Here is a 25,995-nt window from a genome sequence, read left to right on the forward strand (position 1 = left end):
CCGCCGGGGGTACTATTCCTCTTCACAGGTCGGCGCAGTATCCATTGCATCCTCGCCGTACCCCGGCCTCTAAGGGGAACAAAAGGACAACAAGGTGAGACGAAAGGACAAACAAGGGGAACTCTTCTCACCACAATAGACTTACCTAATTTTACCGCCGGAGGCATTATTCCCCGAACTTCATATTTTCTCTCCACCCCTGAATAAGGGAGCAAGCCACAGGTTACATTCTGGCCTTATCTTATTGAACTGTGTAGGATAAGCCAAATCCTTACCTGAACTTCGCCAGCTACCACGAGGAACTCTTTGCTGGGGTCAAGCTGCAAACTGCAAGGAATCGGACAAGAGTGAAAGTCAGACATGTGAACTCTTACGAACTACCTACTTTTCGGAATCAATATTGTTCTGGAACTCATCAATTCCTTCGAGCCAGTGAATCAACTGGTTATCAACGCGCCCCTGCGCTCAATGCAGGATGGAGAGCTCATCTTTTCAAACCATCAGAAGAATATTCCTACGGGCCAAGCAAACGAAGCTAGGTGGGCCAGTCCAGTCCATCATCTCGGCCCTACGCGTCACATTGGTTAAGACCGCAGCTGTCCAGTTCCGATCGACGCCTCTGTGGGAGCCAGGTGAGCGTAACAATGGACCATTTTCCATAAAGGAAATCATCAACCCTCTCTCATTCCGACTCAAGCTACCCGATTCCTGGAAGAAAATACACCCGGTCTTTCACACTTCTCTATTGAAACCTTGCATCCAATCCACCCGAAAATCCTGCAGAACCAGTCCTATTGTTGTGGATGACCAGCTGGAATATGAAGTGTCCAGAATATGCGATTCCAGGTATAAATGGGGTCGACTTCAATACCTGGTTGAATGGAAAGGATATCTTCCTAGCGAGAGAACCTGGGAACCAGTTTCTAACTTAAATACCCCTCGACTGCTTAGAAGATTCCATCTCATACACCCGGGCAAACCTGGTGGAACAGGTCTTCGGAGGAGGCATGCTGTCATGACCCATAGAACTTGCCCTTTCTGGACTTCCTGGTCCTTATCGCGACAGAGCTTGTATTCTTTGTTACTCCCAACATAGCCGCGCCAAGCGACTTGCTGTCATGTCTCGCTGGCGCCGCGGCTCCCTTTGGCGGCGCTGGAGAGTGCAGACTATGTCTTTGTTTCCCTCTCCCAGCATGGCTCCTGTTACTACGGGTAGCGGTGCAGTGTTTCCGTCTTCAGTCAGACGTCCTCTGACGTCACCACGCTGTTCCAAGGATCCCGGATATGGTGCAGCAGAACCACAGCTCAGCGCGTCGCTTCTCTCCCCAGACGCTCCATAGGTTCGCAGCTAGGGTGCATGTTACCTACATCCTCGCCTTAAAACTTACCTTCTCTCTCTACCTACCTAAGACTTGTGTCCTTATCCAGCCTCCCACTCCCGACATCCGAGACTCCTCAAGACTCTTCATCCTTCCAACTCGCTGGGTACTGCTCTTTTCTCACTCCTGTCTCATTTTTCTATGACTATACTTCAGCTCATACCCTGTTTGTTTAATTAGAATACAGAAGCAGTCAGAGTCCCGCGAATAGAATCCTTCCTGCGTTGAAGAGCAGCATACCGAGGACGATTGGATCCATCTTCGTTCCGGCAGGGTTTTCTCCCCCAGGAGGGTTTCCCTGGGATCCCTCACAAAACCCCTTTTTTCCTTTCTAGGAGAGGGGAGGTGTCAGGGTCCCTAGGGGGCTCCCCAACTGCCTCGTTGATTGCTGCACCATCAGGTTAGTAATTGAAATTCTTACAGCAAGCGACGTCCCATAAAAACAAGTCTCATTATGACAACGCTGCAAGCAGCGTTAGACCAGGTGCAGCAATTAACGACTGCGGTACAAGGTTTGTCCCATGAGGTACAAGCCTTGAAACATGAAAACACTTACCTGAAACAGCAAATATCAGTGAAGCCTCCCACAAGTTCTGAAATCCCTCCGGGTCCATTACCAGGTGGGAAATACGATGGGAATCCTCAATCACTAAGGGAATTTCTGGACGCCTGCACAGTGCAATTCGCATTTAAAACATCTTTTTTCCCCTCAGATAGAGACAGAGTGGGATACATGATTTCCCATCTAACAGGACCCGCACTAGCCTGGGCCACACCTATTGTCACTTCTAATAACGCCATTCTTGATTCAGTGCCCGCTTTTACTGCCAGCCTGAAGGCTATGTTCTCAAGAAAGGAGTACCATGTCTCCACTCAGGAGAAACTGCTAGATATCAAGCAAGGATCCTTAGGTATTCTAGAATACATCACTCGATTCAAACAACTGGCGTCCGGCACCTCATGGGCTCATGACGCTCTGATAACTTTGTTTAGAAGGGGGCTTCATGATGAGTTAAAAGACGAACTCGCACGGGTCTCTAGACCCAATACACTTGCGGAATTGATCTCCCTCACCATGCAGTTGGACTATCGGCTACAAGAACGGCAAGCTGAAAAGAAGAAAGGGAGAAGTCACCGCTTTGGGCCAGACATTGTTTCAGTTCCCAAAACCACTACTCCAGATGAACCTATGCAAGTGGGAATTACTCGGGGACCTCTTACTCCAGAGGAACGTGCTCGCAGGAAAAGTCAAGGGCTATGTATGTACTGCGGCTCTTCCTCTCATACCGTACAAGAATGCCCTATCGCTCCTCTTAGACGGCAATCCCGTTCGGGAAACGCCAGACCCCAGCCACAAAGGGAACAACGGTCGGGGCAACGGGTGCTGGTTCCCACTCTCCAACCCTGATTCCTCCATCATTAGACATGGTAGTTTTACGGGTCTCTCTTTCCTTACCAGATAGAACCGTAGTAACGGTGCCCGCCTTGATAGATTGCGGTGCAGCGGGACTGTTCATAGACGATTTATGGGCTAAATCACAGAATTTACCTCGCTTTCCCAAAGCCTTCGCTATACCAGTGGATGGTACGCCTCTGGTTTCAGGACCCATTCGGGAACAAACGTTCGCTTTAAAAATGTCCATCGGTTCCCACAGAGAAGAGATCATATTTGACATTATTAAAGCCGCCCACTATCCCATCATTTTGGGGTTGCCCTGGTTAAAGCTACACAATCCCTTCATAAAATGGTCAGCCGGTTCCATCTTCTTGGGGTCAGAACACTGTGTTCAACACTGTCTCGCAGACAGCTCTGTAGGATTCTTCACTCCTCCTTCACCTCCTGACAGATCCCATAAGATTGTGGACCAGATCAGCCTTCTTCCTCCCGAATATGAGGAGTTCCAGGACATTTTTTCTTCTCCTCGGTTCTCGGAGCTTCCGCCTCATCGAAGAGACGATTGTTCAATTCGTCTTGAATCTTCACAGCCCATACCTTTCGGTAAAATGTACATCCTTTCGGAGAAGGAAAAATCGGTCTTAAGACAGTATCTTGATACCAATCTTAGGAACGGACTGATAACGGAATCAATCTCTCCGGCAGGGGCATCTTTGTTTTTCATAGCGAAGAAGGACACAGACGAATTAAGGCCCTGCATCGATTATCGGGGTCTTAACAAGATCACCATTCCCGATCGTTATCCGATGCCACTCATCCCTGATATCTTGGAGGCAGTAAAGGGAGCCACAATCTACCCAAAACTGGATCTCAGAGGAGCTTATCACCTCATCAGGATTAAGGAGGGGGATGAGTGGAAAACAGCCTTTCGCACCCCCTTTGGTCATTTCGAGTACCGGGTTATGCCCTTTGGTTTATCAAATGCTCCTGCTGTTTTCCAGAGATTTATCGAACACATATTTTCTGATCTCCTTCTCCACACAACAGTCGTCTACCTCGATGACATCCTGGTGTATTCCAAGGACCCTAAAGAACATCACCAACATGTGAGTCAGGTTTTACACAGATTACGGAACAACCACCTATTCTGTAAACCAGAGAAGTGCAAATTCCATCAGACTACAGTTACTTATCTGGGGTTCGTCCTGTCCTCCTCTGGGATTTCAATGGATCCCAGCAAAGTAACAGCGATTCTGGAATGGTCTCCACCCCGTACCGTCAAAGAACTCCAAAGCTTTCTGGGATTCTCAAACTTTTACAGGAAGTTTATTGCAGGATTTTCTTCTATTGTTCTGCCACTAACAAGGCTGCTCAAGAAGGCGAAGACTTTCGAATGGACAATAGAAGCCTAGTCAGCCTTCAATACTTTGAAAGCCCTTTTTACGTCGGCCCCACTCTTGCGAACTCCAGACCAGAGCCTACCCTTTATTGTAGAAACAGATGCCTCTCACTTCGCCTTGGGAGCCGTGTTGAAACAGGCTCAGGCACATGGACCAGAACATCCTGTGGCCTATCTTTCTAAAACCTTCTCTCCCTCTGAAATCAACTACACGGTTTTAGAAAAGGAACTATTGGCCATAAAACGAGCATTTCAGGAATGGAGACATCTCCTTTTGGGTTCCCAACACCCTATCGAAGTACGCACGGATCATCAAAATCTTAAAAGCCTCCAATACGCAGAAACACGTAACAGTCGGCAAGCTAGATGGGCACATTTCTTTTCTCCCTAAAACATAACATTCACAATCATTCCTGGTAACACCAATCTACAAGCCGATGCATTATCACGCAGAGATCCAACCTGCAAACCTGGTTTTCAGACCGAAAGACTGTTTCCTCGGGCTACATTTATTGCTGTAGTCCAAGATTTCCTTCACTCAATTGCATCCCAAACTTGTCTCGTCAAGGATTCTATCAGTCTTCAAATGGAAAAGTGGGGTCTCTCCTTTGAAGACGGATGCTTTTATCAGAACCATCGAGTCTATGTCCCTACTCTCCAACTCCGTAACGAAGTGATGCATATGTGTCATGATTCTGTCATGGCCGGACATCGCGGTATAGCCAGTACTCGGGAGCTTGTATTAAGGCATTTTTGGTGGGAAACCCTGAGAAAGGACGTGAAAGACTATGTTTCATCGTGCATGGTTTGCCTCCAAGCCAAATCCCCTCACAGCAAACCTTTCGGGAAGTTGGCACTGGTACAGATACCTACCCGTCCCTGGCAACTGATTTCCACGGATTTCATTGTCGACTTACCTACGTCTAAAGGTTGTACCACCATTATGGTAACAGTCGATTATTTTACCAAATTGGCCCACTTTCTGGCTTTGCCCTCCATACCGACAGCCCCACAAATGGCCAGACACTTCATCAATACCATATTTTCTCAGCATGGTCTACCGGACAGTATAGTGTTTGATCGAGGTTCGCAGTACATCTCCCGATACTGGAAGCAAGTCTGTTCCACGTTGGGAATTAAAAGAGCCTTAAGTTCGGGTTACCACCCTCAAACTAACGGACAGACCGAACGCTTGAACAGACTCTGGAAACTTACCTGCGTTGCTTTGCGTCTGCGGCTCAAGATAACTGGATGGAACTGTTACCCTTAGCAGAGTTTGCCTACAACAACGCTCCTCATGCATCCATTAGGACAAGTCCATTCCATTGTACCTATGGATACAATCCCTCCTGTTCTCCTTCCTCCCTTCTCAAAGCTTTGGCATTTCCAGATGCCGACGCCCTTATGGGCGACATCCAACAGGGACACCTTCTGGCCAGGACTGCTTTGTTAGGAGCTCAGGAAAACTCCAAACGCTTTGCGGATTTTCATCGTTCACCATCTCCCGAGATTTCTCCGGGGGATTTGGTTTGGCTCTCGGCAAGATTCCTTCCCAGACACTTGATTCCTTCTAAATTGTCTCCTAAATTCTTTGGACCTTTCACAGTTTGGAGGTCGACGGGCTCTCTAGCCTTTGAATTGCAGCTTCCACCATCTTGGTCCCGAATCCACCCAGTATTCCATGTGTCCCAACTCAAGCTCCATGTTCCAGATCAATTCGGCCGTTCTAAGGTCTGTCCTCCACCTGTGTCAACTGATGATGGTCCCGAATTCGAAGTCTCCGGTGTTTGTGATTCTCGTTATCATCATGGTCGGCTTCAATATCTGATCCACTGGAAGGGGTACACTGTAGCGGACCGTTCGTGGGAACCAGCCTCTGCTGTCCACGCACCATTACTTGTTCGCCGCTTTCATAGGTTGCACCCCGACAAACCCGGTGGGGGGGCCCTTAGAGGGGGGCATACTGTCATGTCTCGCTGGCGCTGCGGCTTCCTTTGGCGGCGCTGGAGAGTGCAGACTATGTCTTTGTTTCCTTCTCCCAGCATTGCTCATGTTACTATGGGTAGCGGTGCAGTGTTTCTGTCTTCAGTCAGACGTCCTCTGACGTCACGATGCTGTTCCAAGGATCCCGGATATGGTGCAGCAGAACCACAGCTCAGCGCGTCGCTTCTCTCCCCAGACGCTCCGTAAGTTCGCAGCTAGGGTGCATGTTACCTACATCCTCGCCTTAAAACTTACCTTCTCTCTCTACCTACCTATAGACTTGTGTCCTTATCCAGCCTCCCACTCCCGACATCCGAGACTCCTCAAGACTCTTCATCCTTCCAACTCGCTGGGTACTGCTCTTTTCTCACTCATGTCTGATTTTTCTACGACTATACTTCAGCTCATACCCTGTTTGTTTAATTAGAATACAGAAGCAGTCAGAGTCCCACGAATAGAATCCTTCCTGCGTTGAAGAGCGGCATACCGAGGACGATTGGATCCATCTTCGTTCCGGCAGGGTTTTCTCCCCGAGGAGGGTTTCCCTGGGATCCCTCACACAACCCCTTTTTTCCTTTCTTGGAGAGGGGAGGTGTCAGGGTCCCTAGGGGGCTCCCCAACTGCCTCGTTGATTGCTGCACCATCAGGTTAGTAATTGAAATTCTTACACTTGCCTCGCACCAGCCTTCACGTCGCACACGGCGCGTTCTATAAATTGGCCACGCCCCACGGCCCCGCGCGTCTCAACGCTATCAATAGGTAGTGACTTTACGTGTGTGTGCTGTTCGGCTAATCCACTATTCCTTGTTCCTGGTTCCTTCTTCCTTCCCTTCACCCCTTTCCTCTAATTTGCTCCCGGAATCCTGATTCCTAGCAACCGCTACCTTTTTCCTGGACATCCTGGAACAGCGGCCTTCCCGGAACTGTGAACGGGCTCTGCAGCCAGACGAGACTTGAGCTAGCCTATACAAGACCCGATCTGTCGACAAGAGGAATCCTCCCGCGGAACTGTTAGGCAGAAACATGTGCAGTTCCCTTAGGGACCACTGCAAAAGATTTAGGACTACAGGTGGTTGGCAGTAAACCCAATTGGTAGCAGTCTGTACCACCCAGATTTATCTGGTAGCTTTGGCTGAGCAGTCAGACCTCTCTCAAGATGAGTTAGGCAGTATGCAGAGTATACACAATAGGTACAGAGACACAGTAGTACAAGCAAACACTGACCAGAGCTTTGGTGTAAAAGTATATCATTATTTATTTAAAGACACACTTGTAAATTACACTAGCACAAAAAAAGGTAAGTAAATTCAATACACAGTCACTATTATTAGATGTACATCCCTTATTCCTTATTAGACAAGTCTTAGTTAACACCACTTATTTCCAGACAGAGGTGAACGCTTAACTAAAAATGATGCTACAATAAGTTAAGAAAAAGGGAGGGAAAAGGCGGAAATTAGGAAAAGCACACAACACAATACTTTAGAAGCACCCAGCAAGGCAGGAAAGTCAAGTCTACTTGTGAGCAAAAAGTTCAGAGGCCAGGCTCCCTCTTAGAGAGAACAGAGCACCAATGCGCCCAAGATCACACAGTTTAAAAGTCTTGAAAAGTCTTGCAGGGAGTTCAGAAAAGAATTAAGTCAGCTCAGAAAAGTTCAGTTAGCCAGCCTAGGGCCAACCCAAGTGGTAAGTGGAGGCTTTAAGAGTCACCCCACACAGGCCGTTGTGAGGGAGGCCAGGCGGACACAGTACCTTCAAAGTGGAGAGGATCCTCCAATGGGGGTAGTTGTTCCTGGCAGCAGGTTCAAGTCACGGCGTCGTCCAGAGGAAGTGAAGGTCTCGACGTGGAGGAAAGCTGAAGGTCGTTGCACTGCCAGGGAAGAAACCAGCCGCAGAGTTCTCGGGTTAAAAGGTATGACCCTTTTATTCGCAGAAGATGGAAAAACCGTGGTATCCCGGTTGCCGGGGTGCTTGGCACAGGCAAGGCGGCCACGAGATGATCCAGGAAGGCGAAAAGACAGGCAAACTGGTTATCCCCACCAGTCAAAGGAAGAAGACGCTCCGGGCTGGAGATCTCCTCTGTCGTCGGGAAAAGTGGTGAGACGGTTCAGCAGGGCTCCACCGGTGGTGTCATCGTTGCAGGTCGGCTCAGCTTCTCCCTCTTCGGATTCTTTAGGTCCTGTGGCGACTTCTGAAGTTCCAGTCCCCAAAGCCCTGCTTTTATGCAGCAAACCCCCATTCATTCAGCCTAGCTGTCAATCAAACATGCTAAGTGGTGAGCCAGGCGTCTCACCACTTGGGCCAATCACACAAGAGTACGACTTGAGTTGCCAAGGCAACTCAGTCCAGGGTGCCTAAACCCCCTCCCACACCCCCTGTGGTACCCAGACAGAGTGGCACCACTTTTGGAGGCTTCTGTGGAGAAGCCTGCCAAAAAGTGGAACAAAGGGCCCAACGTGGGTTGGAGTCACAGAAGCGAACACAAACGCCATTTTGGAACTGAGTTTCGGCAAAAAATACCAACCAGTGATTTTATATTAAATTAATAAACCGCCGCTATGTTCGAGGCTATATTAAAAAGTGGTAGCCTCGAACAATGGGAAAAACCCATAGGAAAATATTCGCGGTCGAATATAAAAAGTAGTATCCACTGCCACCAGCCAAAACTTGATCAGGGGAGACGGAGACGTGCCCCCTCGAACAACAGACCCCGGGGCAATCGAATTGCCCCGACCAGTACGTCCACAATATGATGGTTTGTACTGGTTTCTGTTCATAATTTGGGACTAGTAAAGCCAATGGTGACTTTACATGCCCTGGGAGACAGTAGTCAGTCCCAGGGTATGGAGTCTATGTTTGGGGGTCACTATGACACCCCTGGGTTACTGCACTGAGGGTGCTGTGTAACCCACATACCAAAACCACATGAAGCCCTATGGGGTAAAGGATCCCATAGCCCATAAAACACATTCAAAGTCAAAGGAACACCTCAACTCATGTCTAAGAGTGGGAGTAAAAGAGTCTCACTCTTAGCAGGAGAAAAAAATAAACCCCAAAAATCCAGCAAAGCTGCTGGGGGACTCACTAGGTTTGGGAAATTAGCCTTAACAGAGAATTCTCCCTAACAGGAACAGAGCAAGAAGCGATCCCAGGTGAGACGGGGGAAGATTTACAACAGAAGACAAGAGAAGAATAAGGCACCAGTCAAGGAAGAAAGTGGCCACAACAGAGGAAGAGGAGGTTGTAACAGCAGTAGTGATAACAGTGGAAGATAACCCCATAGCCAGACAAAACAGGCAGCTACCAGGAGTCCAGGCAGTACCAAGGCAAGCTGATGAGGTGGGTCGAGGAACAAGGGCACCGCAAGGAGGCCAGAAGAGCAGTAACTAGGATGACTCTGAGTGGGAAACCCCGGGCTCTGTGGAAGGAATTGAACCATTTGTAATGGCAACTGGAGTGCTATAGAAGGTAGGTGTCGTGCGCTGCCCGTGGTGGTGTTGGCAGCAGTGGAAATACCTGTAGGGTGGTGCTTCAGTTCTAGCTATCTCAATGGTCTAGTCTTCTACCAACATGGCCGGAGTTCTTCCGTTCTCTTTCCTTGCATTTGTTTAACTTTTCCCTCTAAGGTTGGTTTAAGCCCGAACCTCGTGGTTCCCTGTCTGTCTACCCGCACTCTTGCGGCTTTCTTTTTCCATTTTCTCTTGTTCTAACTACTTTCTCTCTTATTCTTCTCTTTCGCCCGTATCCTTTCTGGGGTGGTTTCTGACTATCCTAAGTCCATTTCTTTGTTTGTTTGTTTTATTATTTGTAATGCGCACCAGACCCAAGGGTATCAGGGTGCAGCCGGTACAAGAATATGCAAAGCTTAGTTACGGTGAGTTACAGGTTACAGGCAGTTGTACAAAGCAATACATCACTATACATATTATACAAGCAGGGGTATGCAGATATTTACAGTATGTTACAGGTATTGTACATAGAATGAGGTTAGCGTCAAGGGATTATTAGGTAGGTGTTGTGCGTTGTATTTCAGATACATAGACGTGCGGTTATTGGTCAGTGGATTTTAGCCATAGGATGGTGCTGGTTCTGAAATTCTGATAGGGCTGGTCTACTCTTAGGGAGGGAGGCATGGAATTCCAGAGTTTGGCCGCTTTAACAGGGAAGCTGTTGCCACCAATCGTCGATCTTTGAATTTGGGGATGGGCAGGCAGTCCAGATTTATTGATCTAGTTAGTCTAGAGGATGTCCATTTGTGGAATCTCTCAGAGAGATAGAGCGGTGCGGCATTGTTGAGAGATTTGTGAGTGAGCGATGCAGTTTTTAGTATAATTTGTCATTGGTCCGGAGCCAGTTGTTTTGTTGTCTGCTCTCGGAGAGGTGTTCTCTTCTGGAGAAAACCTAGGGCTGCTCTAAGGGCTTTGTTTTGTAGGGTTTGGATTCTGGTGATGATGAATTTGTTGGAGCCTATGTATAGGGTGTTGCAGTAGTCTAGACGGGATAGGATGAGGGCTCTGGCCAGGATGGTACAACTGTTATTCGAGAGAAATGGCTTGCCAGTTCTAATGAGTTTGCACATGTACTCTGTGGAGGACGCTAGCATGCTGACCTGTTTAGAGAATGATAGGGTGGAATTGAGGAAAAAGCCTAGTGTTTTTACTTCTTGTGCTACCTTAATGAGGTTGACGTCAATTAAGAAGGAGGTGTAGTCGGGTCCTCATTTTTTTAGGTTAGTGGGGGTACCCAGGATGATGAGTTCTGTTTTATCATCATTCAGGCATAGACCGTGTGTGGCCATCCATGCCTGGATGATGATGTACACTCTATTTACCAAGGCAAAATCCTCGTCGTAATCCCTTGTAAGTGGGAGGAGGATCTGAGTATCATCAGCATTGTTGGTGTAGGTGATACCAAGATGGTCCAGATCATTGAAGAGGGGCTTAGTAAAGATATTGTACATTGTGGGCGAGATGCTGGACTCCTGTGGTACCCCGCATGTGATAGGAATGGGATCTGCCGCTGCTAAGGGCGAGAAGACCCTCATTGTTCTGCCGCTTAGGAAAGATCTAATGCATGTTATGGCATCTTTAGAGAAGTGTGCTGCTGTGTCGAGATGGTTACATAGGATTGTATGATCTACCAAATCGAAAGCAGCTGAGAGGTCTAGGAGTAACAGTAGAGCTAATTTGCCATTGTCTCTAAGCTCATCGACTTGGGTTTTTAGATCGATGAGGGTGGTCTCAGTTCCATTTTGTGGGTGGAAGCCTGACTGTCTGGCTCCTAGCAGGTGATGTAGTTCCAGGTATTTTTGAATTTGCATGTAGGCCACTTTATCTAGAATCTTGAGAAGGAACAGGACTGTTGTGATTGGCCTGCAGTTGGTGGGAGTTAATGGATCAAGAGTGGGTTTCTTCAGTAGTAGGAGTAACCACGATTCTTTGAGGTTAGTGGGATGGTGCCGGTGGCAAAGGATGCGTTGATGAGCTTGGATATGAAAGGTGACAGGTCTCGAGCCACATTTCTGATGAGTTGTGCTGGGCAGGGATCACCCTGGCAATTGGTTGGTTTGAGGGATAGGATAATTCTTTCCACCTCTAAGATAGATACTTCAGAGAAGTTAAAGCAGATGGGATGGTTTTCTACGTTGTTCACAGTGTTCAGTGTTCCCTCTTGAGGGTACTGCTCCTTTTACTTCTACTGCATTTTGTTCCGTATTAATCATTTTTGTTCTTACAGAGCTCTCACCGGTCTTCTGGCTTATAGCTACACTCCAGTTTATGTTGCTTCATACACGGGATGGTTATCTTTAAGTGTCCTTCTCCGCTGTGCACGCTTTATTCCTTTCTTTTGCTCACACAGGGTATCTCTTGGCCTTGCATTGCTGATCACCCCAAACAGCACCCATCATTGGTGTCCAGGGACCTCAATCCAGGAGGTCTGAACCCGACTTGGGGAGAAACAGCTTGCTTACCTTCATATCAGGTCTACCGCATTTGCAAAAAGGGAGCTCTCGCTCTGCTTAGACTTTATTCAGCATGAGGAGAGAGGTTTCCACAGCGGAGCAATTCTTCCCAGTCAAGGTCTTTCACAAGGGGTCTCTGAACTACTTGTCATCCAGGGTTTTTTGTGCCAAGGAGGCTTTTCCCTGCATCTGGGGGCTTGCTCCTTCGAGTTCCTCTAGGCTTGGGTGAGTCTTCAGGTCTAGGTGGCCTCCGAGGGAGCTCACCCCTACCTTCATCAAAAGAAGGAGAAGAAACCTAAGGAACCACGTCGGAAGAAGGAATGCGAAGCCCAGGACAGCTCTGTGGAAGACACAGGTGAGGAGGAAGCACAGGAGGGATCCCCAGGGCTTGATAGTAGGTGTCACCTCAGGCCCCAACTTAACTCAAAAGAGAAGCTACATCCATCACACCAGGCTTATTTGGGAAGCCCATATCACACCTAGTGTGAGAGACCTGGTTTTTGAGAACATTGCTTCTCTGTTATTCTATCTTTGTTTGGCTTACCCACAAATAAATCATTTGATCCATAGTTCCCAGGTCCAGTTCCTTGTGCACTCTGTGTAAATCCCCTAACCCTACCTAGGAATTAGGAAGTCATGGGAACCTTGTATGAATAAGCAGGCTAGTAAAATGAAACAAGCAGACAGGGGTATATTAAGGTACACCAGGACTATTGGTAACCACTCTGGCAAACAATTTAAATTCATCAAGCCAAAAGCATAACTCTGGGCTGCTATGGTTCCTCTGTCTCGGGGTACACAGATTCTATATTACTGCAGTGAACTGTGAATCCATTGCTTCCCAACTAATGGAGACTCCGAGGTCTACCTCAACAATTATTGTACCTGCTGAACTGGAATTTGCCTATTTATCCACCCTCCTATCGCCTTGCCCATTGTTTTTTTTCTTCTCACTGTGGAACAATGGATGTGTCATTTTGACCAAACAAATTATTAAAAGATGGGTCTCATTAAACGGTAGGAGGTAACCATGCCGCTATTAGCGGCATGGCTACTCCCTTACCGCATACCGGGTCCGGGTAGGCGGTATGGGGACTTACCGGGTCATTCCGACCCTGGAGGACCAGGTAAGTCCCCATTCCAAATACCATTCCCCATTCCAATTTGAGCCCCCATAGGACCCAATGGGAATAGGGAAGGAGCTAATAACGGTACCAGGCGTTAAGGACGGGACTCGCTGAGGGACCTCGTAGTAGGGCGCTAAGGGATTACCGGCACTGGTGACCTTACCGCTGCCGGTAATCCCTTAGCGCCTACCGTGTAATGATGCCCATTGTCCAATTTCCTGACCAATAGGATTCAATGGGGTCATTCCGAGGTTGGAGGTAAGTACCGTGCTTTACCGGCATGGAGCAAATAACATGTCCGATCTGGTAACAGACTGCTAATAGCGGCCTATTACGACTTCGCGGGCACAAGCTTTGCGCCATGCCGGTAAAGTACCTAGCGCCATGCCGCAACAGGGCCCAAAAAGCCCTTACCGGCATGAAGAGCCCCGTACTTAACACTACCGCCATAGAATAAAGTGGAAACAGCGATGCCCGTAAATAACGTTGCCCGCTAAATAACGGAACCGGAAATATCGTCATCACCCAGGAACGGTAAGGAGCGAGGCGACCATCTTTAAAAACACAGTCCATTGCCATCCTCACCAGGTAGGACCCCTGGGACCATTTTGAACCTTGGGAAAAGCCATCAGAAGCAGCAGGAATGCCAAAAGCACCCAAGAAGACAGCAGACCGGCTCCGCAAGCAGCGATTCAGCCCAGACGAATTGCAGATCATGGTGGACACCCTTGAGGAGCATGCCGACATCGTCTTCAGCAGAGACATGCGGAGAGAGCCGGTGCTCAGGAAGAAGAACATCTGGGCACTAGTGGCCCAGAGGGTGAGCGCAGTCAGCAGCACCCCCGCACCCCTTAGGGCTGCCGCAAGCAGTGGGATGACCTGCGGCTGAGGGTGCGGAGCATCCTCTCGGCCAACCGCAGCCAGGCACAGGAGACCGGAGGGGGCCCAAGTTCCCCCATGAAACTGATGCCATGGGAGGAGACGTGTGCCGGCTTGATTGGACAGGAATCAATAGAAGGTGTCGGCAACATGGAGTGTGGGGCACCGTCGTCCGCTGATGAAGGTGAGTGTCCAAAGTCAACACTGCCAATGCCAATTTCATGATATACACTTGAAAGGCCCGGCCAAGGAATCACAGCATTGTGCCCCCCCCCCATTAAAATCATGCCAAAGAAACTGCGACCCAAGCAAGTTGATGGTGCAAGGGCTTAACGCACATCACACATACTGCATGAAGTTGCACATCCCATGAGGCACACTGTGCAGCTTGTGTGGTCAGTGTGCTAGTCAGACAGCACAGTACCCGGGCCAAGATGAGTGACACCGACACCTGCATGTATATCCCACCCAAAAATTGAACGTAGTGCTGTTGCATACCCAAATGCCCATAAACCCCAAATGACTGAATATATGAATGTAGCCATGAATGAAAGTTGCGTCTCAAATCATCACTCATGCCGTCTCTCTCTTCTACCCCCACAGGCAGTGAGCATGACAGCAAGGACCATAAGACCAGCTGTCCCACCACCTCCAGGGGCAAAGGCAGGGTCCGCCGCATCCCAGTCAGGAAGAGCACACCTGGGACTGGTACACCGGCTCCTGCAAGGTCCATGGAGGGTGCGCCACCCCCACCCCTCCCTGCATTGGCGTCGGGAACATTGTCAACCCCAAGGTCCGAGGAGTCCAGTGTCGCTGGGGAGGTGGCAGCCACGGCCCCCCTGGAATCTGTAGACAGTCCCTTTTCCACCTGTGGAGCGGCAGAGGAGGACACATATTCAGTTGTCCACACCCCAGAGGCCAGCACCTACCCGCAGGTCTCATGCAGCAACTCGGGGGAGCCAGACACACCTGGCAGATGTGCCCGTGGACCAGCACAGGAACAATCCAATCCTGTGCCCAGTCCCCCAGGCGAAGCCCTGGGAAGGCAGGGCAGCCCAATCCCCTGCAGGGACAACACACCATCAGCTGATGCGCAGCGCAGCTCACCGCCCTCATCACCAAGCTGATGCAGGACAATCGGCAGGGCAGGGAGGAGTGGCAGGAGGAATTAAGGACAATGCGGCAGATGGTGACGGACAGCACCAACCGTCTATGTGATGTCCTCGGACGCATTGCTGATGCCCTTGAGGCTGCACATCTTTCTCAGCAGGCTGAGCATGAGGACACCCCGTCGACCAGTCACTCAACCCGGACGAGACCACTGCATCGTTCACTCCGTTCCCAGTGCCGCTGGGACATGGCCCCCCCGGGCCCTGGGTGTGCGGAGTAACTTGACTACCTGCCACATGTGGCCTACATGGACACCATGGGACTAGTGTTGGGGAGTTGGGGGTGAGGGGGAAGGCGGTGAGGGTGTGTTGGGGAGTTGGGGGGACGGGGAGAGGGGGGAAGGTGTGTTGGGGAGTTGGGGGGAGAGGAAGGGGGGTGAGGGTGTGTTGGGGAGTTGGGGGAGGTGGGGGAGGGGGTTGGGGTGGTGGAGGGTTTGTTATACACTTATGCTCGTACAATTTCAATACACTGTTTGTGTTGCAAAGGTAAACCAGTGTGGACATTCATCATTGCGCATGTGTCTTCTGATATCTGATAGTGCATGGTGTACATGTATCCCCACACCCAGTGCCCTATGTCCTCATGTCATGACACCCTCTGGTGACTTGTGTTTCAGTTTTAATGTCCAATCAATGCCTGCCACACAGCAGTCCCTCCTGTGCATCGGCACCATGATGCTGTCCTGCCCCTTCTTCCTCCTCCTACCCTTCATCATCATCTGGTGGTAGCAGTCCCATGTCAGGAGACAGGGGCACATTCCAAGGGATGCACATATTGTGCAGCATTACACATGCCTTGGGGGTCTTGGACACCTTCTCATGCGTGTAGATGGGTGCCCACCCGACCGGCTGAGGCAACAAATTTGTGCCTTCAACAGGCCAAATGCCTGCTTAACCACCACACATGCACGGGTATGGGCACGATTGTAGGCCTCCTCGTGCCTGTTCTGTGGGTTTCAGACAGGGGTCCTGAGCCACGGCATGAAGGGGCAGCCACCATCACCTGCATGGGAAGGGAATGAAGGTGAGTGTTTGTACTTTCATGGTGGACAACTGAACTAGTCTTACATGGCAGCAGGTCATTTCTGCCCAAACGCACATGTCCATGGATGCATTGACCCATTCCTGGCCCCGCTATGTGTCGTGTGCAATGGAATGATGGAGGGGGTAACATCTTCGAGATGGTCTATGGACTATGGCACGAACATCTTGTAGAAGATGCATTGTTTATGCATGCAGCAGTCTTGGAGTAAGATCATTGAAGTGCTGTGTTCTGTGAGATTCGGTAGTAAGGAGTGTTGGCTGTAGTCAGTAGCATATTCATCAAACTGCTCTGATCCGTACTATGGTGACTTCCAGCACTCCTATGGGTGTGCAGAACCAGTGACGCGGTGTGGTATCCCTCTTGGCCTCAGTTCAATGCACTCCCAGGGATGATTCTCCGGTGTGATGATATGCTGGAGGCAGCCACATGGTGCATATGCAGTGCATATTGCTAGATGCCCTTACGGTGTGTGTGGACCGCCGATGAGTGGTGCATGTGTTGTGGATGTGGCCTGGTCACCTGTTGGTCATGTGGTGTTAGGTGTGGGCCTTACTTCATCACTGTGGGATTCGGTAGTCATGTGCCGTTTCACTGGCTCTGTGGCACAGTGTTTGGTGGGGTGCGCATTGTGCACTGGCGTCAACATTTCCACCGGGGTTGAGTATGCAGGCACCCACCTCTTAACACTGATGCACTGCCATGGCCCAGTCAGGCAACTCACCAAGCAGCCAGGCACGTCGTCCAGCATGTCGCTCCATATAGCGTGGTAGCGTGGAGTTCCGCAGGACCATTGAGTCATGAGTTGATCCTGGATGTCGGCCCCACCTATGTGTGATGATCTTGCTTGTGTTGCATAACATCTGCACGTTGATGGAGTGGTATTGCTTGCGGTTGCGATACGCCACCTCCATTGTATGCGGGACCGCCAACTCCACGTGGGTGCAGTCAAGGGCACCTATACTTTTTGGCATGCCTGCCAGTGCATGGAAGGCATCTTTTGTATCGTATATCTCCTGGGTAGTCCATGGTAGGGATTTGTAGTCCCTTGTGTGCTTGAGGGGGTCATCAGCACTTGGTTCAGTGTCCGTGAAATGAACGGTTGTGATATGCCATGCATGTGCCCCACTGTGTGCTGGTAGGTGCCTGTGGCATGGAAGTGGAGCACAGACACCACCTTCAGTTGAGGGGGATGGAGGTGCATATTTCTATGAGGCTCACTATGTCGTCAAGTATCAGGTCGACCATGGTGGTGATGGTGTCACAGTCAAGCCGGTACAGGGTGTGGATCTGCTCAGGGGTTAGGTTGAAGGACTGGACCTAATGCAAGGGATTGGGGGCTGCCAGCGTGGTAACGGTGGCTGCACTGGTGGTGCATGCTGGGCCTGTCTCACACTCATTCTCCTCCTGTGTCTCCTCTGTGGTGGTGCCTGTTGTTGTTGTTGTAGTTGAGGCCTTGCAAGCAGGGCCTCCTGCTCCAGTAATGCTACCACTATTGGTATCATCTTGGTGTGGGAGGGGGTGTGGTGTGTGGGTGTGCTCCTTTTCTGCTGTGGCAGACTCCATTGCCTACACCTGTGCTGGTTGTATGCACCTGTGGCTCTTGGAACCACTGCTCAGGGTTCTTAACACCTTCTCTGAGATGCCTGTATGTACTCAATGCCGCTAAGGTACTTAACGGGCTTCAGGAGGCCGTTATTTGCATGTGCGCATTACTTGTGATCTGCTCCGGTTTACGCCATGGCGCTAATATCGGCATGGCATGTCGCACGCGACCCTAGACCGCTATTTACCGCATCATACTTTACGGTACCGTAAATAGCGGTCTGATTGGTCAGAATAGCTCGTAGAGGTAAGCGATGCCGGTAATCCTTTACCGGCATCGTTTTTCCCTTACCTTCAACCTCGGAATGACCCCCAATGTGGCTATCATACATCAAAAGTAATCTTTCAAAGCCGAGGCTGGCACATTGATTTGAGGACCCAAACGGGATCCCCACATAAAGGAAAATGTGGAGGAAATCTTTTATCAGCATTGGCAGATAGCGAAATCCCAGCTGTGCACAAAATGATCAGTCAGCCTTAATGTGTCATTTGCACAACCCATGGGCATTGCGGATATTTGACTAGACCACAGGCATAGAGTTCCAAGCATATGTTTCAGGGTGGATTTGCTGCAATTAAACTCTTTCCAATCCAGTTGGCAAAATGGTAATAGCCTAAATTATAGCCATGTAGGTAACAGTGAATAAGAACCAGTCGTGCATGTCCTTATGTTTTGTGATTTATATGGCACGATTAGGAAGCAAACCATTTCCATGTTGTGTTGCAGTAGAGGAATCACCAACTCTAATCAAACTCTAATGGCTGTAGCATGATTGACATTACTCCTGATCCCTCTTAGCTTTCTTTCCCTTAGCTGCCTTTTTGACTTCAGCATTGACTCTCAGGAAGAAAGGTTTGTGAAACTGAACTGATGTATTGATGTTGCTATCACTAGGCTTTCTTGGCCCACCATAGTTACTAGGGCCTCATTACAACCCTGGTGTTAAGGGGTTAACGGTGCCGTAAAAGGCTGCGGCGCCGTTAAACCCTTAACGCCAGATTCACACTTTAACGCCTGCTTTTTGCAGGCGTTAAAGTCCATCCCGCTAAGGGACCTCGGTGCTAATTACGGCACCGTAATTTACGGTGCCGTAATTAGCGCATTCCCCATTCCCATTGAGCCCTATGGGCCAAAAATGGGAAGGGGCCATGGTGAATGGGGATTTACCGCCCCGCCAACCTTGGAATGGGGCGGTAAATCCGCCATCCACCATGGCGGAATCCGGCATGGACCATGGTGCTAATAGCACCATGGTCCACCGCCTGGGTTGTAATGAGGCCCATGTAGAGATGTAACATGTAAATTTAAGTTGCCAAGTTGTCTCTTGTTATGGATGTTTATATTTGTAAGGATGGAGGAATGTATTACCTGTGACTGTGTGTGGTCTACTTATTCACAAGATGGATTGCTGGGCATCTACAATGTCTTGGTACAGTTTACAGCAGCGAAAGAATGGTATGTCAAATGTTGAATTGTACAAGCTACACTTTTAAACCTGGCAAATGGTTTATGGAGTGATACACTGAATTCTGCATCTGTTGTATTTTAATTGTTCTTTTATGGAATGATTTTTCCAAAATGAAGATTTTCAACTGATTGATTGATGAGTCATCGGATAATTGTATTATAATCCTTAAGCGCGCAGATAACTAACCCTGTGCTTGGTAAGTGGTCCAGTCAGTGGGGTAGTGCAATATTTTTTTACGCATTTCTAGACCTGGAATTTAGAGTTGATGGCAGTCCCATGCTGATGCATTCTGAAGCGGTGGACAGGAGGACTGGTGGGTCTAGCAGTTTCCTCGAATACAGGTGCAGTGAGGCTGATTGGCTCAGTCAAGCTATTAATGCAGGCTGGATTAACAGCTCAACAGCGCCATAATGATGCCGTCATAGAATGTATGCATTATAATCTCACCACCTGTTTTGGCATCAAAGGTTATGCAAAAGAGACTTTTGCTGTACTAAAAAAAAAGAGGATAATGGAATTCCCTTGGCTTCTCTGTTCGTTTTAACCATGAGTGATTCAAGTTTTAAGGACATCTGATGTTAACATAGCCATATGTCTGACCCATCGACTTTGGTCCGCGAGACATTTTCAAGATGGTCAGATCTGTTTTAACTCCACATTACCACTACACGATTTTGGATGACCCAAAGGACTGGAGATGTCACACCTTCCAGGGAAATGTGTGTGGGATTTCAACGATCGTTATGGTGAAGAACATCATTTCAGAAATGATCCTAATAATTTGTGTTCTTATATAACAGGTGCTTTAATTACCTCATTTTCCGGCACCTTATGGAAACCTATGTGAGTCAATGGCTGTCTTGAGGGTGGAAGTTGTTGCTTGCACATTTAAGGGGACATTTTCAACTGTGCATAGCAGCAGCAGCAGCGACCATAAACAGGGTTGTCACAAGGTGTGGTGAGTCCCGGGGCAAAACGTTTGGTGAGGTCCCCTTATGATTTTTTTGTACTGGGCCACCAGCGGTGCCGCCGCCGCAAACAGGAGATGCGATAAATCTCCCCTGGTATGTGTGGAGGAACCCAAATATGGTTAATTATTATGACAGCAAATCAACTACAGCTAAGTTATGTTTCTCTACTGAAGACGAGTTCACTACAGACTAACATTTTTATGCATAAATATATATAGCATGGCATGACGGTGGGTGGTGTGACACCAGCTTTAGGGAGGACTGCCCTGCCCTGCCCCTTTGTGCACATTAAAAAACACATCATACACAGTGACAGGTAGATGATGTTCAGTGGCGGCTGATTAATTTTTTAACTGAATAATGTCCATGCAGACTGCATCAATCTATTGTATTTATTTATTCAGCATATGTAAAGCGCGCCAAACCCAAAGGCATCTGGGCCAGTATTACCATATAAGGACTCACAGACACTAAAAAAAAAAAAAACATGCCACGGAATGTATATCCAGACTAGCTGCGCACCATAAGTGTTATTACTGGCTAGACTGCCCAATATTCAATGCAGGCCAGTCTAGCCACCTGATAACACTTATGTTTAGGCATGGCTGAAGATGAGTTGGTGCCCATTTCAACATGACGGTTGGGTGCCCCACATTGCTTAGAGCGGAAAACAGTCTGAGGCACCCGTTCGGTGCATACATTATGATGCAGACAAAGAAATACAGCTAGGAGTTAATAGCCGCTGATTATCACAAGACAGCCAGCCAGCAGGGAGCTGAAACACAATGCCCACTGAAAATCTTTAAATCCTCCTTTGTCAGCAAGTGGTTGATGTGGAGGAACAAGTGTCAAAAGGCAACTTTTAAGGCAAGCATTTCAAAGCACTAATTTCATGCCCCAGTGAAGGCCCTGCATAAGTCTCGGTACAGAAAGGTGCAATGTGGCAAGTTACATTGGTCATGGTATTGGAACTATGGCTAACATTCATACTTTCAATGCATTTTCGCATCAGGCCAATTCATTGCCCATGGAAAATGCCATGACCTATTATCAATAGGACAAATATGGCCCTGGGGGCCACAATGCATTAAAAGAACACTTATTTTACTGGGGTGGATTTTGCCGTAGCGCATCACTGCACTTGCACCAGTGTAAGTTTAATGAATCCCACTCTGTCTGTCTATATTTCTAAGTGAAGCACATACGTGTAGTGTAAATGAGGTGCAACAACTTGCATTTTTGACACTCAGTGCAAAAAATATTACAGGCGTTGAAAGGCAAAAACGAAGCGTAAGGCTCATGATTGCCATGAACATTTCCATTCCAGGGATGGCCATGGAAGCCAGGGTACGAAAAAAAAGACCCATTTCTGAATCGTGCTTTCTGCTGGGCCTGGCCTCCAACAGGGCAGACCATATCCAGTAGAAGAAGCCGCAGATATAGGGTATCCCATGCAACATTATTTTATGAATAAGGTATGCACTCAGGATGGAATATGCTTCCCACTCTGCTCGCACACCACATTCATGTGTATGTTTTAGTGTGAACAACAGGGCATGTGCCAAAGTATTGTCCGCCCCGCTCCCCCACCATTTATTCATCAACTTATTATTTATCTTGTTTCTCTCCTATGCTCTGCACTTTCCACTTTCTCCCCCCTGCCATGTACTGTCCCCCTTTTTCCCTTCCCCGTGCACTTGCGCGTTCTCAATGTCACTGGGCCTAGTAAGATCATTTGTTTTAGTTTTCTCCCCTGTTCCCCTTCCCTTTGCCTGGTCACGCTCTGAAACACCTGTGCATGAGCGCGACATAAATAAAATGAATCATATCATGTATGCATGCTGTGCGTTGCGTGGAACTTTTTTGAAAAATCTTTTTTTTTGTTGATCTTCTCTTCTGCTGCAGCCGGCAGCAAATGACATCTCGCACAACGAAATGCCATCCAGACGGCCGCGAGCCCCCCCGCCCCCCCTGAGCGCGAGGCCCGGGGCAGTCCCCCTCCCCCCTCCCGCCCCTGCACCCTCCTCGTGACGGCCCTGAGCATAAAAGGCATGCATAGGATACACGTGCCATGCATGGGCCATGTCAGAAGGCATTTACGAATATTTATGTTCATGTGTGTCAACTAACGTACACCCATTTGCAAACAGCACAGAGGGGATCGCTTCGGCAAGAGTAATCAGAAGCACAACTAAAACGACCCCTTCATGACTGTTCTGAGAAAGTGACCACAAGTTCACATGACAGGTAGCCTGCCAGAAAACGGTGGCCCTCGCTTCTGATGGGGAACCCTGTGAAGTTCATTTCTGCTCTTCAAGTGATTTCAGTGCTGTTGTAATTGACATCGATGCGGGGTATGGCTGCTTTTATTGCCATGTATACCTATGTTCGTTTTGGAATCAAAAAACGAATATTTTAGTAGGTGTGCTGTACATAACAGGGCAGGTGTGAGCACTTTTATCAGATAGTTGCCTAGTACAATATTTGCTCATTTGTATACGAGCGCCTGGTGACCATGTAAATGTCTGCAGCACACAGTACAAATCCTAATAACATAACACACACAGAAATAAGTGTACCATTGAAGGTGTTTACACAATAGAACAAAATGGGCTTCGCCATCCCCCGCTACATGTATGTAATTAGGTCAATACTCAGTGCTGTTCGCCCCAGTGGTTATTTTCCCCCTTCCTATATACATTCTCTTAAATTGTGAAGAATGCACCGATAGGATTGCTAATGCCATGCTTTCTCCCACGGACTCTGCTTTTTTGGGTCAAAATACGTTTGCTTTTAAAAAAATATAATGCACATTCTCCTTGCATTCTCCTCCTTCAGGAGCCTCATTCATGACAGCATCATGAGGCCTGCTCCTAGGAAGAAGTGTATATCCAAAAGCATTGTCCTTTAATGCTATCTTTAGGGTTAATGGTGCCTCAAACAGTGTAAACCCTAACTGTTGCCATCTAGTTCCAGTTCCAAAAGAGTTTGAGACTTTTCTAGTAAAACACTGAGCTGTGTGCACTGTGAAAGAACATGGCCGATATTATAATAATTGCCGGATGAAAGTTTAGTCTGTCTAGATCCACCAGCACTTCAAAGACAGCAGATTCAGTGAATGATGGTGAAGTGTAATCACTGGAAGGGCAGTCGATTACACTTTCTAGTCAGCAATAGAAGGACAGGAGGTTGCCTAGATCCACTCCATAAGTCCTCAGGAGGTAGTACCTGCAAAACGAAACAAATGCCGCCGGCACCATGTATCATCCACTTCCAATTGGACAACAATTACTGAACCATGAAAAATCATCAAAGACACACGAAACGAAAGACAATGATCATGCCAATTTTACTTCTCACCATCCCCTTTCAGGAAGTCCTCTAGGAGCTGCTCAAAGGTTTCTGGATCTTGGTAGCAGCAGACCGACTTTGCAAAAAAGAAGAGAGAAACCATCACATCTTTTGGGTTCCGAAGTGTGTAGATAATCTAAAGAAGGGGATTGTAAAAGAAAATAGAGTGCGATTAGTAGAAGGAATGTGTTATCGACTGTAATGGGACATATTCTTAAAAACTTTTTTCAAACATGTGAACCCATTTGCCCCCGTGTTATACCCCTTCTGGTTCAACTTTCTTGCATACAGTAAATGAGACAGCTCAGCAAAGGGGCACCTGTAGAAAGAAGACCAAAGAATATGAATGTCTGTTTGTACTGTAACTATTGAAATCTAAGACTTCCATTACGCCACTAAGTTCACACCTGTGTTTCAACATGATGCCAGGGACGTCAATGCACCAAATTACCTAGGGTAGTGAAAAAGATATCATAAGCCCGCTGGCATAAGAGGAAGTTATATAACATGACCTTTCACCCTAATGACATGATAAGAAGTGACTTCTCATGGCCTTCGACCCTGATGATGTCCCTAGAAGTGACATTTCGGATTTAAATTAAAACGTAAATAAGCTTGCATTTAAGTTCCTAACTGACCGCTCGTCCCAAGTCTTCCTGGGCATCTTCTCCTCTCCTACTTCCTTCTCCACCTGTGGTGTCCACCAGGGCTCTATTCTCTCGCCTTGGCTCTTTAACATCTACCTTACTCAGCTGGCACTTCTCATCACCTCCTTCTCCCCGAACTTCCAGTGTTATGCTGATGACAAACAACTTTTCTTCAAACTTCCTGCTGACCCTCTTGCACCTTCCATGATCTCTGACTGCCTTTCTGCCATCCAGGCCTGGTGCACTTCCAATGATCTCTGCCTCAATGCCAGCAAAATGGAGATCCTGCCGATTGGGACCCCTGCAACTGACTTCTTCCGTTCACTCTGGTCTTCTTCCATGGGCTCTCCCCATGCTCCCTATTCTGAAGCCAGAAACCTTGGAGTCATCTTTGACTCCTCTCTCTCCTTCCTCCCTCACACTCAGGACATTGCCAAGAAGTCCACTTTCAGCTCTTCCTTCTCAAAGGAATTCTACCTTTTCTCACCTTCCCCCAGAAGCTCAATGTTACCCAAGCTCAGGTTCTCTCTAGACTTGACTACTGTAATAGCCTTCTCTTGAATCTACCCTCTTCCTCTCTACGACACCTCCAGCTAATCCAGAATTGGGCAGCAAGACTTATCCTTGGCCTCAAGCCCAGGGACTGCTTCTCTCCTGTCCTAAAAAGTCTTCACTGGCTCCCGGTGGCTTGACAGATTAAACTCCAATCCCTCTGTTTCATCCACAAGGCTATCTTGGGCCAGGGACCACACTATCTGCAACTCTCTCTTACTAAATATTCCCCCCGTAGACCTCTGTGCTCCTCTGCCACCAACTCCTTGTGTGTAAAGCATTTTGCTAAACAGAGGGCAGGAGGTTGATCACTTTCCTCAGCTGGCTCCCTTCTCTGGAACGGCCTCCTCCTCCCTCTTTGTCTTGAGCAGGACTTTCTTAAATTCCAAAAGATACTCAATACCTTCCTCTTCACTGCCTCCTCCTTCCCTCCCTCTCTCCTCTTCTAATGTCACAGTTGCTTGTTTGGTGCTCAGGGCCCTTATGCATCCTCGGGGCCCTGACCACCCACACTGAATCCCCCCAGCTTCTGTCTATCCTCAGCACTTGCCTCGGCTCACCCTCTACGTTTGGAGGCTTGCACTTACCTTGCATTGCACTTCACCTGTTGCTCACCCATGAGCACCCCAGCACCTATCCCATTCCCTCTCCCGCTTGCACTTGCACTCACAAGGAATAGTAGATTTGTCCCCCTCTCATTGTATTTCATATCTTTTTAATGCATTTTAATTGTTTCTCATCCCCTGTCTCCTCCCTGTTGCCCTGTGGGTGCATTGAAACAGTATTTACTTCCTGTATAAGCGCCTAACAAGCGATCAATAAATAAATAAATAATGCCAAATAATAATTGAGGCAGGTGTAACGCCAGAGACGGACAGGGCTGGGGGGCAGAATGGCAGAATCCCCCATGGATAGGCTGTCCTCTTTGAGATGCAGCTATTCCATTTAGCCTCCCATTGTGTGGGAGGCAGGTAGGCTGGATTGCAGCGTGAGGTGGCTGACAAACTCAGCCTGCAGCATCAAATGATGTAAGTGCCGGTAATGCACCATTGTTGCAAACTAAG

At 48.3% G+C, this 25,995-nt stretch overlaps 1 protein-coding gene across 1 annotated transcript in view; it reads right to left on the reverse strand.

Annotated features, from left to right (window-relative positions):
* The window catches only part of LOC138526811 (sulfotransferase 2B1-like), a 387,634-nt gene that overhangs the window by 47,147 nt on the left and 314,492 nt on the right, over positions 1 to 25,995 (reverse strand). The window contains exon 4 of the mRNA XM_069637513.1: positions 23,742 to 23,868. Coding sequence (XP_069493614.1) covers positions 23,742 to 23,868 — 127 coding nt within the window. The remainder of the gene's footprint in view (positions 1 to 23,741; positions 23,869 to 25,995) is intronic.

Source organism: Ambystoma mexicanum, chromosome 1q (genome assembly GCF_040938575.1).
Source record: "Ambystoma mexicanum isolate Mex_15411 chromosome 1q, UKY_AmexF1_1, whole genome shotgun sequence".
Classification (NCBI taxonomy): domain Eukaryota; kingdom Metazoa; phylum Chordata; class Amphibia; order Caudata; family Ambystomatidae; genus Ambystoma; species Ambystoma mexicanum.